Source organism: Saccostrea cucullata, unplaced genomic scaffold (genome assembly GCF_032062105.1).
Source record: "Saccostrea cucullata isolate Sc308-1 unplaced genomic scaffold, CSIRO_AGI_Scuc_v1 ctg12880, whole genome shotgun sequence".
In the NCBI taxonomy this organism is placed as follows: Eukaryota; Metazoa; Mollusca; class Bivalvia; order Ostreida; family Ostreidae; genus Saccostrea; species Saccostrea cuccullata.
The window spans coordinates 1-18106 of NW_026928687.1; the positions used below are offsets into that span (position 1 = coordinate 1).

At 38.2% G+C, this 18106-nt stretch overlaps 1 protein-coding gene across 1 annotated transcript; it reads left to right on the forward strand.

Annotated features, from left to right (window-relative positions):
• Window positions 1-9116: 9116 nt before the first annotated feature.
• LOC134278447 (uncharacterized protein F54H12.2-like) lies at window positions 9117-10151 on the forward strand. Its single transcript, XM_062760767.1, has one exon. It carries the CDS (start codon window positions 9117-9119, stop codon window positions 10149-10151), a length of 1035 nt encoding a protein of 344 aa, XP_062616751.1.
• Window positions 10152-18106: the final 7955 nt, after the last annotated feature.

The following is an 18106-nucleotide window of genomic DNA, read 5'->3' on the forward strand; positions in this document are numbered from 1 at the left end:
TTTTTTTTAAGCTGTAAAAGGTAACCTTTCCCCATATAAACAAAGCGCACACTACGAGTAGTTTGTATACGTTTAATCACTGACGCATGACAAACGTGTTTCCTAATCCGTCTGAAGTATTATGGTGCATTTTCTTCACTTTGTTCGCTTTTTTAATTGTAAGTGATTACAAAAATTTGACATGAGCAATTTTCAATTGGTCCCGAGAAAACTATCGAAATACGGGAAGTTAGGGCGAGTTTATCTCGTTCGTAAGATGTCGGTGTTTCTCCATTACGGGTTACTAGAGAAACACCGACATCTTACGAACGAACGTAACCAAAAACGGGGATCAGTCATTGTTGTCCATTGTATTCACGGTTGGATTATTGAATTTTTCAATTTTATAGGGATTTCGATAGATGAAATCCCTACAAGATACCTCAAAGCCATGTCTTGTCGTAGTCGCTTCCGCAAATAAAAAATAATAGTATGTGCGGATCTAGTAGGGGTCGGAGTGGGGGAGGCGGGTTGGGGAGGGGTACTTTACGAAGAGAGGTCGGGACAATAAGGAGTTATGGTCTAAAGTTAAATTGCAAAAACCAAGCAAGAGGCCCATTGGTCTTACAGGTCACCTGAGCATTATGCAACAACTTTCCAGTGATTGAATTTGATTCATGTTTTAATCCAGATGCTATGGCATTCACAATTTTGAAAGAGGCACCATTGATCATCATAACAATACACTTAGCAGTTGCTTAGTTTGTTACTTAATACCCATAGGCAGGGTACGGGAACAAAAAATGCATTTCAAGTAATCAGTAATATTCAGCCTGATCAGTAATGCCCCAATCACACATGAACCCCTGACCCTTAGGCCTAGATCCACACATTGCACAATTTTTGAAAAGGCACCCTTGCTTTTCAAAAATATTTGATTAGTACCAAGGAGCAGATTTCAAACAATTCATCCAGTTTCAGTATATAAGTACAGCCATCCTTACTTCATGGTACCCCTGACCCTGGGGCCTTAAAATTCACAATTCTGGAAGATTAGGACCCTTGCTCATCATAACTATATAGGTAGTTCATCTGATTAATACCAAGGAGCAGAGAAGAAAACCTTCAAAGATTTAATGTATTTTCACTATATAATCAATAGAGCCCCGCCCTATCACTAGAACCCCTGACCCTAGGGCCATAAAATTCACAATTTTGGAAGAGGTTTTCTTGCTCATCATAACTATGTAATTAGTTTATTTCATTCCTTGGAGCAGAAAAGAATTTTTTCAAAGAATTCATGTATTTTCAATATTTAATCAATAGAGCCCTGCCCTAACACCAGAACCCCTGACCCTGGGGCCATAAAATTCACAATCTTGGTAGAGGAACTCTTGCTCATCATAACAATGCACTTATTTATTTTATTTAATACCCACGAGCAGAGAAGATTTTCAAAGAATTCATGTATTTTCACTTTATAATCTATAGAGACCCCCAACCCCTTACACCAGAACCCCTGACCCTGGGGCCATAAAATTCTCACTTTTGGTAGAGGCACTCTTGCTCATCATTATTATGCACTTAGTTAGTTTATCTAATACCCAGGAGCAAAGAAGAAGATTTTCAAAGAATTCATGTAATTTCACTATATAATCTATAGAGCCGCACCCTAACACCAGAACCCCTGACCCTTGGGCCATAAAATTCACAATTTTGGTAGAGGCACTCTTGATCATCATAACTATGCACGTTTGTTAGTTTATTACCCAGGAGCAGAGAAGATTTTCAAAGAATTCATGTATTTTCACTATATAATTTATAGAGCCCCCCCCCCTTACACCAGAACCCCTGACCCTGGGGCCATAAAATTCACAATTTTGGTAGAGGCACTCTTGCTCATCATAACTATGCACTTAGTTAGTTAATTTAATACCCAGGAGCAGAGAGGAAGATTTTCAAAGAATCCATGTAATTTCACTACATGTATATAATCTATAGAGCCCACCCTAACACCAGAACCCCTAACTCTGGGGCCATGAAATTCACAATTTTGGTAGAGGCACTCTTGCTCATCATAACTATGCACTTAGTTAGTTTATCTAATACCCAGGAGCAGAGAAGAAGATTTTCAAAGAATCGCACTTATTTATTTTATTTAATACCCACGAGCAGAGAAGATTTTCAAAGAATTCATGTATTTTCACTTTATAATCTATAGAGACCCCCAACCCCTGACACATGAACCCCGGACCCTGGGGCCATAAAATTCTCACTTTTGGTAGAGGCACTCTTGCTCATCATTATTATGCACTTAGTTAGTTTATCTAATACCCAGGAGCAAAGAAGAAGATTTTCAAAGAATTCATGTAATTTCACTATATAATCTATAGAGCCCCCCCCCTCCTTACACCCTAACACCAGAACCCCTGACCCTTGGGCCATAAAATTCACAATTTTGGTAGAGGCACTCTTGATCATCATTGCTATGCACTAAGTTAATTTAATACCCAGGAGCAGAGAAGATTTTCAAAGAATTCATGTATTTTCACTATATAATTTATAGAGCCCCCCCCCCTTACACCAGAACCCCTGACCCTGGGGCCATAAAATTCACAATTTTGGTAGAGGCACTCTTGCTCATCATAACTATGCACTTAGTTAGTTAATTTAATACCCAGGAGCAGAGAGGAAGATTTTCAAAGAATCCATGTAATTTCACTACATGTATATAATCTATAGAGCCCACCCTAACACCAGAACCCCTAACTCTGGGGCCATGAAATTCACAATTTTGGTAGAGGCACTCTTGCTCATCATAACTATGCACTTAGTTAGTTTATCTAATACCCAGGAGCAGAGAAGAAGATTTTCAAAGAATCGCACTTATTTATTTTATTTAATACCCACGAGCAGAGAAGATTTTCAAAGAATTCATGTATTTTCATATAATCTATAGAGACCCCCAACCCCTTACACATGAACCCTGACCCTGGGGCCATAAAATTCTCTCTTTTGGTAGAGGCTCTCTTGCTCATCTTTATTATTCACTTAGTTAGTTTATCTAATACCCAGGAGCAAAGAAGAAGATTTTCAAAGAATTCATGTAATTTCACTATATAATCTATAGAGCCCCCCCACCTTACACCCTAACACCAGAACCCCTGACCCTTGGGCCATAAAATTCACAATTTTGGTAGAGGCACTCTTGATCATCATTGCTATGTACTTAGTTTAATTTAATACCCAGGAGCAGAGAAGATTTTCAAAGAATTCATGTATTTTCACTATATAATTTATAGAGCCCCCCCCCCCCCCCCCCCCTTACACCAGAACCCCTGACCCTGGGGCCATAAAATTCACAATTTTGGTAGAGGCACTCTTGCTCATCATAACTATGCACATAGTTAGTTAATTTAATACCCAGGAGCAGAGAAGAAGATTTTCAAAGAATCCATGTATTTTCACTATATAAACAATAGAGCCCCGCCCTAACACCAGAACCCCTAACTCTGGGGCCATGAAATTCACAATTTTGGTAGAGGCACTCTTGCTCATCATAACTATGCACTTAGTTAGTTTATCTAATACCCAGGAGCAGAGAAGAAGATTTTCAAAGAATGCGCACTTATTTATTTTATTTAATACCCACGAACAGAGAAGTTTATTTTCAAAGAATTCATGTATTTTCACTTTATAATCTATAGAGACCCCCGCCCTAACACCAGAACCCCTGACCCTGGGGCCATAAAATTCTCACTTTTGGTAGAGGCACTCTTGCTCATCATTATTATGCACTTAGTTAGTTTATCTAATACCCAGGAGCAAAGAAGAAGATTTTCAAAGAATTCATGTAATTTCACTATATAATCTATAGAGCCCCCCCCCTTACACCCTAACACCAGAACCCCTGACCCTTGGGCCATAAAATTCACAATTTTCGTAGAGGCACTCTTGCTCATCATTGCTATGCACTTAGTTAATTTAATACCCAGGAGCAGAGAAGATTTTCAAAGAATTCATGTATTTTCACTATATAATTTATAGAGCCCTCCCCCCCCCCTTACACCAGAACCCCTGACCCTGGGGCCATAAAATTCACAATTTTGGTAGAGGCACTCTTGCTCATCATAACTATGCACTTAGTTAGTTAATTTAATACCCAGGAGCAGAGAAGAAGATTTTCAAAGAATCCATGTAATTTCACTACATGTATATAATCTATAGAGCCCACCCTAACACCAGAACCCCTAACTCTGGGGCCATGAAATTCACAATTTTGGTAGAGGCACTCTTGCTCATCATAACTATGCACTTAGTTAGTTTATCTAATACCCAGGAGCAGAGAAGAAGATTTTCAAAGAATTCATGTAATTTCACTATTATAATCCATAGAGCCCCAACCCTAACACCGGAACCCCTAACTCTGGGGCCATGAAATTCACAATTTTGGTAGAGGCACTTTTGCTCATCATAACTATGTACTTAGTAGGTTTATTTAATACCCAGTAGCAGAGAAGAAGATTTTCAAAGAAATAATACATTTTCACTAAAAAATCAAATAGCCCCGCCCTAGCACTAGAACCCATAACCCCGGGGCCATGAATTTCACAATTTTTGTAGAGGACTCAATGCTGATTATAATCATGCAAAAGTTTGACTGCTTGATGTCCAGGAGTAAAGAAGAGGATTTTTAAAGATTGCACTAATTTTTTTCGTTTTTGCCCCACTCCCCAGGCCCCAGGGGGGCAGGGACCATGAAATTCCCAATTTTTGTTCCCCTTAACCCATAGATGCTATATGCCAAATTTGGTTGAAATTGGCTCAGTGGTTTCAGAGAAGAAGCTGAAAATGTTCAAATGATAACGCACGACTCACGACGAACGACGACGGACGAAAAGTGATAGCAATAGGTCACCTGAGTTTACTCTAAAAATTAAAAATTCCTAAAAATTCTTGTTCAAAATACTATATGCTGCAAAAAATAAAATTAATACGGCTTTAACTGGTCCTGTTTAATACACAGGTATTATAGCCATATCATAAATCTAGGGGGATGCCCGTTCGTATTTTGTCGGTTGATAAAGCTTCTTCTTACGAACATGTATCTTAAAAATCTCCATATAATTCTCACGGGTGCTAGTGGACTGGACCCCCCCCCCCTCCCTTAACATCCCAGACCCAAAGCTATTTTTTATTTTTCACTGTAAAAGCTCAAAGGCTTCTCGAGATACTAGTATTGCTCGAAACAAAAGTGTAACAGACGGACAGAATTATAAGAGCGGGCAGACCGAAATTAATATCCCCAACTTTCGGTGGGGCGGGGGGGGGGGGGGTCGGCGCAAAAAATGGAAGTTTAGTGAATTGTGTTTTTGACATAGTTTAAGATATATGAGAGCAAGTCCCATATTAGCATGCGATCAAAGGACCTATGCCGCCCTCCACAACCCCTGGACTGTATATAAATCCGGTTCAAAAGATATTTTTTTGGCTTTCTTTCATTAATAACATTTACAATTTACAACATACAAAATTGATACCTGCAGTTAAAAAGTCAGAGGTGATTTAAGATACTTCGGGCATGATTTTTTTTAAAATAAAAAGTAAATTCTATGTACTTTCTGTATTTTTGATATGAAATACATTGTAAATATGTACTAGACGGTTAATTCACGAAAGAAAATCATGACCCCCAGGGGTAGGGCGGGGCCACAATAGGGAATAAGCACAGGCACCTGACGTTACTTATTTTTCTTTTCATAAAAAAATATACACATACAGTGTACCTATTTATTAGGTAACGTCAGGTGCTTGTGGGAATAAATTTTACATATATGGAATAGATCTTTAAAAATCTTCCCAAGAACCACTGGGTCAGGAAAGCGGAAACTTATGTGGAAGCATCCTTGGGTAGTGTAGATATTAAATTATTAAAATCATGACCCCAGGGATCATGGGGGGCACAATAGGGAATCCAAGTTTTACATAGAAATATTTAGGAAAAATCTTTTAAGAATCTTCTTCTCAAAAACCACTGGGCCAGGAAAGCTGAAACTTATGTGGAAGCATCCTGGGGTAGTGTAGAATCTAAAGTATTAAAATCATGAAAGGGGAGGGGTAGAGGGCACGATACGTATAGCAAGAGGGGAAATCTGGTATAGAACTGCATCACCTAGGTAACTCAGGTGAGCGATGTGGCCCATGGGCCTCTTGTTTTTGTTTTGTTTTACAACAGGATGATGAATATACCGGTATATTTTTCCTTACAAATGAAACCAGTTATAATTTCGGTTATTGTTTTTATATGTATATTGGACCTTCGGTCAAAATAACTCTGTGTGTGGTCAAAAGTACGTAGTGTATCTTCTAATTTTATATTTTGACGAATAATGCATGTTTAACAAACAATGATATTGTGGAGCCTTACTTTAAGACAAAGAAAAGAACTTTACTAAAAAAAATGTACCATCTTACATAAATGCAAATTTACAGCCTTTTTTATAATCCACACATATTAACAGATATACCTGTACAAACAGTCGTCTATAGGAACGAGGTTGAGGGGCTGGGAATAACCCCCTCTTCACTCAGTTCATGTACATGCAAGGAGGATGGATGAAAACTAAAATAGGAGCCATCATGGATTTCTATGAAAATCATCCAGGCTATTCCCTGGACAATGTGTGGTTGGAAAAAAGAGTGAAAATCCCATCTCTTCCATGACCTAGAGTGAGGGTGAAAATCAACCAACATTATCAGCAATACAAATGGGTCACCTGTACTCAACATTCTATGAAAGATGGGACACCTGTGAACACGGTACTGAATGAAAGTCTTTGGTACTCGGACATTGGAGACTGTGTGAAACATTTTTTTCAAGATGGAGAAAAAAAACTGACTTTTCCAGATTATCACGGCGTTAGGCAGTACGTGTATTGTCGCATCCCTTTTTCCCAGATTAAAGAGTCGATGGAAAACAAAGGACTTTTGTTGACTCGAGTGATTGAGGACCGATCATCAGACGAAGACAAAGAAGAAGAAATAGAAGTGTAAATCATTGAATAAATTTTTGAATTTAAAAAAAAAAAGTGTTGTTATAAATACAAAGGTTCTAAGGTTTAGGGTCTCAGTCTTAGATTGAACATGGCTGAGAGCAGTGGGTTTTACATGACTTTACCCAGTGATGGATCTATGTCCTCTTTTTCTAGCAATACGACCGCTCAATTTAAAACCTTATTGCCACAAACAGTTGATTTAACCGACGGAGAATGGGAAGTGGCTTTAACAGAAATGATGTATCCCAATTCATTGAAAAACATTACAGAAAAGGAGGCTTATTTTGACATCCTGATCCCTCAGTCTTTTGCTTCCCATATCAAAGACCCCGATGTTTACGGCAGATTTAAAATGAAAACCTTAGACCCAATGCCATTAAGTCAATGTCCGGTACTGCTCGATTGGGCCCATACTAAATGGCCTCAACTCATCGATCTAGATAGCAAGATGGAAATTAGATGAATTCACTTCAGACCCGGGCCTTACACCCACCCCAAGGCCTTAACAGAGGAAATAAGTCTAGGACTACAGAGATCATTGAGAAAAATATGGAAAACCCTTGGTCATCCAGATGAAGAAAATTCTATGAAATAGTATATTATGAAACCTATGATCGAGTGGTGTATCAATTTAATGGAAAATTGCTTAGAAAAACTCCCTTTTGCATTCGTTTCCCCACATCCCTAGCTTATAAGCTAGGCATGGACAGTCAGAAAGTCATTCTTCAGAATGATACAGAAAACATGACCAAATGGATCAACATTAGTTACTTGGGAAACAATACTGTGGATTTATATGAAAATCTGAAATCCATGTATGTCTAATGTGACTTGATTCAAACCCAGACGGTAGGATCCAATGCCTTGAAATTATTAAGAGTGGTGCCTAGTACATTTCATTTGGAGGACTCAAAACAACCCATTCGAGCGGAATATTTGAAACTAAGTAAAAAACATTTCGATACCATTGAGATTCACATCATGACTCTTTTAGGACAACCCATGCCCTTTGTAAGTGGTAAATCAGTGGTGAAACTTCATTTCAGAAAAGTATACTGAGATGAATGTACCCTTATTGTGTTCCATCTTATTAGGCGTGATGGCTTGTCTGGTCTGCTGTCTGTATTGTATTCAGCTGTAAAGGTATAAAAGGAAGTCCCCCGAGGATATAAAGGTCAGTTGAACAAAGACATGAAACATGCAGTATCATCCCGGATTACTGAGACAAAGAGGACACGGACAGTTTGTCTATCATTGAGGATTATTACATCAAAAAGGACACGGTTTTTTAGGATCCCTATTTAAAGTAGCAGCTCCTTTAGTCAGCAATCTAGTAGGAGGATTATTAAGAGGGGCTCAGCAGCAACCCCCACCACCACCACCACCAGGCTATTACCCACCCAAAAACTATCAAAGAGGGGAAGGATTTTTTACTGATTTACTGAAAACCGGAGCTAAACACGCCTTGACTGCTGCTGCTAGAACGGGGTTAGACGTATTAGAAAATAAGAGATCTTTAAAAGACGCAGTCAAAACTCACGGATTACAAGCTCTAAAAAATACTTCGGGAATGGTGAAACAAAGAATGAATCTAGGAGGTACTAAGAAAAGAAGAAGAAAGAGAATGAAAAAACAGAGGGGATCGGGAATGGTGATTAAAATAACAAGAAGAAAAACGACAGAGAGGCCGAGGATTTTTATTGATTTACTGAAAACGGGAGCTAAACACGCCTTGACTGCTGCTGCTAGAACGGGGTTAGACGTATTAGAAAATAAGAGATCTTTAAAAGACGCAGTCAAAACTCACGGAGTACAAGCTCTTAAAAAATACTTCGGTAATGGTGAAACAAAGAATTAATCTAGGAGGTACTAACAACAGAAGAAAAAAGACCCCTATGTTAGCCCGAGGAGGTCCTAAGAGAAAAAGGAAAACACAAGGAGGAATTCCTAAAAGAAAACGTCCTTGAGATGTGTTTGACTGAGAGAGTATAAATAGGCCAGTCCAGTGAACAGAAGGTTCATTTGTGAAAACTGAATCCTAGTAGACACATCATGTGACAGCCCGAATCCTGTGCGTGTGGGATGAACAATTTACAATTGTTTGAAGTCCCTCCCACTAATATTGCTTTAGAAGACTCGAAATGGGAAGAATATTACCCCATTTCCAGTACTTTAGATTCGGAGACAGCTCCCATCGAATTTGAAATTAAAGGACAAGGAGATCACTATCTGGATTTATCTCAAACTTATCTTCAATTGGTATGTCAATTTACCAAAGACGATGGAAGTAATCTGACTGGGGCTAACAGCACTTCGAGTCCAGTGAATAATATCTTACATTCCATGTTTACGGAAATCGATGTCAGTCTGAATGGGAAAATAGTGACCCCGGGGACGGATACCTATCCTTACAAAGCTTATCTGGAGAAATTATTGTCATACCAACCCAGAACTTTAAAGACACAGATGAGGGCCTGTAGTCTGTGGGAAAAAGATACGGCAGGACACATGGACGAAGTGGGGTTAGAGGACCTTGGTGTAGCTCAAAATAAGACCTTTGATGTAACTAAAGACACAAGTGGTGCGGCTGACACGGTGACCATTAACGAACCCATCCTCACAGCGTTACCGGCCAATTCTAAAAACGAAGGATTCCGAAAAAGACACCAAGCTATTGCTGACAGTAAGAAAATCAGTTTGCTGGATCGTTTACATCTGGATTTGTTTCAACAAGATCGATTTCTGCCTAATGGAGTGGACGTCCGTTTGCGATTTAATCGAGCTAGACCCGCTTTCTACATGATGATCAAAGGAGGAAGTACAGGAAAAGTGAAAATTTTGAGTATGATCTTGTGGGTGAGAAAAGTCAAACCCACAACAGTCATGATGAATGCCATTAATCAGAGTTTGAATACCCACAGAGCCAAATATCCCTTGAGAAGAGTGGAAGTGAAAACCTTTACCATTGGCTCAGGAACTCAGTCTAAGATTACGGATCATCTATTTCAAGGCCAGATGCCTAAACGTCTCATTTTAGGCTTTGTGGAGAATGCGGCCTTTAACGGAGATCAAACTAAAATCCCTTTCATTTCCGAAACTTTGGGATTAAGAAATTAGATGTCAGTATCAACGGAGAGACCATGAGTACTCGTTGTTTTGAACCTAATTTCAACGACAATTTATATCTGAGATCTTATCTCAGTCTGTATCAAGCCCTGGGAAAATTAGGAGACGATTGGGCACCGGACATTACCCTAGAAGAGTATAAAAGCGGCTACACTCTATGGGGCTGGGATTTCACTAAAGATCAAGAGGCGCAATCGGATAAATTCCACATCATAGAAACAGGAAATCTGAGAGTAGAAGTGCAGTTTACCAACAATACGGCTAACACCATCAATTGTGTGGTGTATGCAGAATTCGATAACCTATTAGAAATTAACAAACAGAGAGAAGTGAGCATTGATTACTAATGGATACGGGACAATTGAGAGAAGTCTTATCCAGAGAATTCAAGAGTTCTTTTGGGGGTGTGTATCCTGTAGATTTATTACCGGATCAATTAAGACCTGGAGAAAAAGCTGTCGTGGTAAATACGGATCCTCAAGATCGACCTGGAGAACATTGGGTGTTTCTGTATGTGAGCAATCCCGTGGTGGAATATTTCGATTCTTATGGATTTCCTCCCTTACAAAAAGAAATTCAAGAGTTTATCCAGCGTCATGCTCAACAATGGATTTATAATCCGTATCGCTATAAAGACTGGAATACCGATGTGTGTGGACAATATTGCGTGCATTATTTACATCAAAGAGACAAGAAAAGAAAGAAAACCGACGAGTGGTTATTCCCCTTTGACCAGAGTACGGCTTTACAAAGGGACAGATACGTAGCGAATTGGTTTAAAAACACTTATCATAAATTACCTACGGGTCATGGACAAGTGTCAATGTTTTTATCAAAATGTATTGTAATGCATTGTTGTTGTTGTTTGATGTTGCTGTTTGTTGTTACAAATAAAAGGGGAAAAAATGGTGTTTTTTGTCATTTTTAAAAGTAGGTTATCTCCCTTTAACCATAGATTATTTTTCAAAACACAAAACAAAATGGTAAGGGTTTAAAGATTGGGGGGGGGGGGAATAGATACAATGAAAAAGTATAAATAGTAAACATGGTACAAACACACCTCAGTTGTGGACTGGCTTCATTATGGGTAACAGCTTCAGCAAAGAAAATGAGTCAGAACACTAGATTAGAGGAAACTGAATGGTTACTTAAACAGGAGGGAGAAAAAGATATCATACCACCTCCCTTGATGGAAGAACATCCTGTAGAATAAAAACCTCAGGAGGAGGAGGAAAACATAAGACCAAAGATTAAATTAAACAGATGTTATTAGAAAGAAGATTTTCTATGCTGTCGAAGACACAAAGTGAGAATAAGACAAAGAGAAGAATTAGCCCTAAGACTTTGTAATTTTAGAACATTAAAAAAAAAGATAAAAACAACACATTCTTGTTTGTCCATATAAAAAGGGGGGCATGACTTGAACCATCAGTTTGAACCATGAGTCTTCAGGAGATACAGGGTGATTTATTAAACAGTGAGGTTGAAGCGATTTTACATCAGTGTAATTGTTTAACTGTGAAAGCTCATGGATTGAGTCAAAGTATTGCAGAGAAATTCCCTCAAGCGAATGTGTATGCGACTCGCAGACCGATAGGGACTAGAAATTTAGCCGTAGAAAAAGAGGAATTCCAGGAACTATTAAGGTGTTTACCTCATAAACACCTGTGGTCATTTGTTTACTAGCTCAATGGGATTATGCCAGAGCAAGTCACAGACCTAAAAGAATCTCCACCTATCAAGACACCCACAAAATAGAGAGCAATGGTTTCAACCCTGTTTACAAAAAATGGGAAGTTTACCTTACCAGACTTATGCTTTTCCTTACAAGATTGCATGTGGGTTAGCCAAAGGAAATTGGACTCATTATAGACATTATATTGAACAATTTGTACACACTTATGAAAAACATGTGTACATTCTTCATCATCATCATTAATTGTGTGTTTTCATGTGATGTAAAATAAATGAAAAAAAAGTACCTTTTGTCTGTCATACTCCAAAGTCTGTTTAAACAGGAGAGAAGGTTCACCGCAGTCCCCATGCACTCATAAGCAGATCTCGGGGGCCAGTAGATACACTCGGGTAGTTTTCTTTCCCCTGTGATATAATGTCAATATTTAATGGAAAATTCAGAAATTCATCAGCACTTAGAGATAAAAGCTTGCTATCTTTATGGTATTGATTTCCATTATCAGATTTCTTTTTATCCATTTTAAAATATAAACATGTAAATTAAACAGAATTAAAAATTATATCTCATTGAAACTTTTAGATTCAAGTTTGTTTTGTTTTTTTATGTTAGTTAATTCACTGTGTATTTCCAAAGGAAGACCAGCAGCCAGCACGCTTCACTTCATAGAGAATGGATTAAAGATGGTTAGGAACAAAACATATCTTCCATGTTGAGGACTGTATAGAAAATAAAACCATTTTTGTTATTATGATAAAATGTTACATAAACATATTTAAATGTAATGCAAAATAATAGCTCTTATATATGGATTCCTATACTCTAATCAATCATATTAAATGTTATTCGTAAAATGTATTTTTAAGACAGATTTATTTAGGATCGACTTTAAATGATGTCAGGAATAGCAGGCCATACTTTAAGCACATGACAAAACATTATCTCAAATTACACAGAACTGGGTTATTTAGCATAGCTGACATTAAACATATAGGTGAGTGATAACATGATCACAATCATAAACAATGTGAAACAACTTTAAACGACCTACAGGATGGATTACAAGCCTTTTTCACAGGGGTAAAATCTTGCAGAGATTCATCATGGCGGCATAATTTACATAGAAAATTAAGTCGTACTTGAACACATTCAGTGTAAAGTGTTTATGAGTTTAGCAAAATTTGTGGCCTGGTGTTTTCTTGACACATTCGTTTCTTCGACTGTATAAGAAGGTAATCTTTTCTTTTCTTTTCTGTTTTGTTTTTTTTTTTAACACGCAATGTTTCGTTTTTTGACTGTATAAAAAAAAGATCATCTTTTCTTTCTAAGATACAATCGTTTCTTTGACTGTATTTTGAAAAAAAAAAGATCATCTTTTTTTTTCTAAGACACACACAGAACGTTTCTTATTTATCGACTGTAAAGTAAGCATCTTTTCTAAACAATTTGCCGGTTGCCGTAAAAACGGCCGTTTTTTGTTATTTTGTTGTTTTTTTTAATTTTTTTGTTTTTTTTTTCTGGTTTTTTTTTGGGATCAGGTGAGGGCTGGGTCCAGATGGGTCCCCTAGGCGGCCAAAAGCTCCTGAACCATGCGTCCAATGTTTTCATCTTCATCATCACTGGAACTGTCAGGGTTAAATTCGGGTCTCCGGGATAAGGATTGGATCAGCCGCTCATGGTTCCGGCAGAGGGGGCACGGAAGGTTTTGCTCTACCACTCTGGCCGTGCAGAGCAGACAGGAGGGTCGTTGTAAACAGCGACTGCAGCAATAGTTACTGGGTTCCCCCTCTGCCAGGCACAGGCTGCAAAGAATCCGTTGGGTGGGCACCCGGAAGCCCCAGGGGGGAATCCGTCCCTCGTTCCTAGCCCGTGTCTGGGGACCAGCAGGTCTGGGCGGCGGTGGGGGCGGCGATCGGGGTGCTCACCTCCTTCTGTGAGGGTGTGCCCTTCTGTTTTGTGGCTCGGTGTTGAGCTGTATCCTCACCATGTTGAATCTACTGATCTCTGCCCCTGTGTCTATCCTCCTCACTATTACTTGGTGTTCAATAGAAATCCCAGGGATCATAAAAAGTTCCTCCTGAAACAGGTTTTCCATCTTCTTCTTCTTGTTCTAACCAGAATAAAATGCAGAATGACAGTGAGCTCTCGGGAGGGTCTGTATTTATACACAATACCAAACGATAGTCAAATATCGCGGCAAACATCGATAATCCATCATGTGATTAAAATCCTGACATGTGATAGGATAACACAAAAAAAATCGCCTTTGCAAAAAGCAAACGACAGTTCAATATGGCGGCAACATCGATAATCAATCATGTGATTAAAAATCTTGACATGTGATAGGCTAACACAAAAAAAATCGCTTTTGGAAAAAGCGCCACCTAACATGTAAAACAAGAAATCATGTAAATAAGGGATAAACTTATGGATATTCAACATCTTTCCATTGTCCGTACACAATACAATATAAAATAAGATAACAGTTAAATCATCGAATACTATATATATTAAACAACTTTCAATCATTAATTTCAATCATACACAATGTTTTCTCCAATTATTGAACACATCAAATAATCAACATTCGAGCGTAAATTGATCGACTACATTAACAGTGACAAAGCGAAATTCAGGGAACCCGAACCCGAGTGTATAAAGATGACGTCATACAATAACATAACACTGAAGTGATATTAAATGATTTTATTTTTTTTTTCTTTAAAACTAACAAAAGTTTCTAACTGTCGAATTCTCCGCCGGAATCGTATTAGATCCGCTACTAATTGCATCCAGGGGCTTCTCCGGTCTTCGGGGGGGGGTAGTGATTCGTAGATTTGATTGAGGTTGGTATTAAAAGTCACTGATTTCCTAGCCTGTGTGAAATTTCCAGCCATTTCATTCCGTATTGAATACATACTTTCTCCATCGCATCTATGTCCTGCCACAGTAAAATCACTTTGGCCGCTTGGGGATGGGTTAGGAAACTGTACGGCTTTCCGAAATAAGGGGTTAGGCTCAGTCCGTACCATTTGTGGGGTAGAATTGTTTTCATATGTCGACATAGAAAATGTATGGTAGCTAGTTTCCCCATGGTCGCATGATGTGATAAGGCTAGGCATTGTAACCATAAATCCTGAGGGGTTTCCATGATAGTGCTCGCTTCCTGAAATACTCCCAGTACTTGTTCTGCCTCCGGGGGTAGAGATTCTTGGTGGTTTTGTGCCCATCGTACTAAACAATCATACCCATCTAAAATCAGAGAGTGAGTGTGTATCAGGATTGACATGATAGTCGAATGTGAAGAAAGGACCAGACTTTTTCTTCTCATTTATACCCCCTCGTAGAAAACGCAGGTAAAATGTATATTGCTTTGCACACGGCCCTAGTATTACCTGTATAGTCAGCATAAAAAAACCGTACGTCTATCGTATTTTTTGCACACGGTCCTTACAGATGATGCAACAGGTATAAAAACGCAGGTAAAACGTATATTTTTTGCACACGCCCCTTACAGTAAAGGTATATAAACCAGAGCTGGACATGGAGGATCATTCTTCGTTAGTACTTGGAACTAGGCACAGGTAAAATGGAGCACACAAAAAATATGACAAAGAAAACGGAGACTCGTTGGTATATTGAGAGATTAGGAGGTATTGACAAGGAAGGACACTGGATGAAAACCACAGAAGAAGTCATACAGGATTTTATGAATTTTAAAATCCATTCCACAGAATCGCCTAAAGAAAGAGAATCTAGGCAAAGAGTGTGGTTGGAAAAAAGAAAAAAATTTCATGCTGCAGATTGTCCTAAGAGAAGAAACTTAATCTGCAGCTGTCTTGAGGGGATGAATGGTTATCCTGAATAAAGTGGTCAATCGAGGGTGATCTTGGTATTCTGGATAGAAGTATTTAGTACAGAAATTTAGAAGACTGTCTTCAAGATTTGTTCCTGGACCTGGAAAAGAGAAAACTTCCAGCCACTTACGCCTACTACCTGAATGGTCGTATGGCTTTTAAAACTGCCTTCAGAATTTCTTGTGAAGTTTGGGGTATAACAGAATGATTGATTACAGATCCCTGATAAGGGACAGAAGAAGAAAAAAGTAAATGGATGTATTTTTCATTCTGAATAAAAATTGCCTTGTTCTAATCTGTCTTGTGTGTGTGTGTGTTATTGTTTTCAGAAAAAAATCCAGTTTGAACCGGCTGGCTGTCTAGACTGGCTAGACTGTGATTGAAAGTGTGACGTCATAATCACATTATTGAGTCGCTGCCAAAAATCGTAGTACCAAAGTATAGTAAAACAAAACGTAGTCGCAGCGTATAGTAAAAAAACCTGTATACAATGTAAGCGCACCGTATTTAGGGGTTAGGGTTAGAGGGTTAGGGACTAGGGGATTAGGGTTAAAGGGCTAAGGGGGGGGTTAGGGTTAGGGTTAAGGGGGGTTAGGGTTAGAGGGCTAGGGTTAGTTAGGGTTAAGGGTTAAGGGGATTTAGGGTTAGGGTTAGGGGGATAGGGTTAGGGGGTTAGGGTTAAGGGGCAAGGGGGTTAGGATTGCACTCCCTTGACCTCCCTATCCCCAGCCAATCAGAATGCACCATATTTTTTACCTCATTTGCATAAAAAGTGCACTCAGTTGACCTCGCCGGCTAGGCCACTTCCGGCCACTTCCGGTTAGGCCACTTCCGCCCACTTCCGGTTAAACCACTTCCGGTTATGACGTCACTTCCGGGCTGACCACGCTCCTTATACTACTGATATATCTTTTATTTACGTCGAAAGTATAAATCTTGATACACTAACTGTCGTTTATGCGGCATACTTTAAATATGTTTCCAGAATCAAAATGCATAATTTATTCTAATTCTAATACATTTTTCTATATGTCACTATAGTAATTAGTTAATTACTAGAAATATTAAGGTACGGGTCATGGCATTGCTTTTCCCCTAAAGGCGGGGCTTGGAGTCAAGAAATATAAATAAGCTAAAAAGGTTATACACTTTGATAATCAAGAAAGAACACAAATTAAAGCATGTATGTGTGTGTGTGGGGGGGGGGGGGCTTTTTTCTTAGAAGAGTCTTTCATCCTATCTTTCTTTATTTCTTCGTTCATTTTTTGCAGTATGGTCGAGACACTTCATTAAAAAGGTATTAGAGTCAATTATGGAACTATAATTTTTTTCAAAGTGGTGTGGCATAGGGGAGTCATGTCCACTTGCTGTATTATCAATTAAAATAAAATGTTTAAAGTACCCTTTCCAAAACTCAAACTTAAATTCATTGACAAGGAAAAGCCTTTAAACCGATTAACCGAATCGGAAGGGGGTGGGTGGGTGTTAACTTTACATGTGAATATATTAGGGATTGCAATCGATTGCAGATTTTCTAATCGGTTAACTGCAAAACAATCCGACCTACATGTATTAACCAGTTAGTCGCATCAAGATATACATATTGACATTTTCTTTTCATATAAACAAAAAGGCTAAAAAGTCTTTAGAAGTTACATTCTGTTTATTATTTTGATCGGGGAATTTAATGTACATAAGAGTATATTCTATTTAAATTTCAATAGACAAGAAAAAATTAAGAAAACCATGAATCTTGCTTGAGAAATCAGGAAGGGATAATTTTCCAATGAAATCGTTAAAGAAGTTAAGTCTGCGTTAATACCATAATCAGAACTAGTCTATGTCTGAACTTTCAATTTATGTACAATTTACAACGTTATGTACAATGTTATAATAACATAATTTAATATATAACGGAAAAATATAGACATACTATAATTTAAAGTGCTTAGCGGTGGCGATGTTTTTAATATCGTAAAAAAAACACAGAACTATCAGGGTAACGGCTTGATGTTATATAAACAATAAATAACACTTTACAAATTGACCAATTACACTGCGATCTCTACAATGTATCTGGAGAGCTATAATTACCTCCAAATATTGTTTAAAAACCCTAAATAAAAATCTATGCAGCACTTTCCTTTCTAAAAAAAAAAAAGAAGGGATTTTAAGGAAACTGCGTTCAAATTTACATATATTTTATTTTTTCCGACTAACCGATTACGGATTTTCTAACGGGTTATCATCGTCCCGACCGATTAATCGATTATTTAACCGGTTACAAATTGCCATCCCTAGTGTATATACACGATTCTTCTTACCAAATGCAGAGGACCTGTGTATCCTTTGGGTGCTCTGGTATGGTATTTTTTTTACTTTACTTTTAATTACTC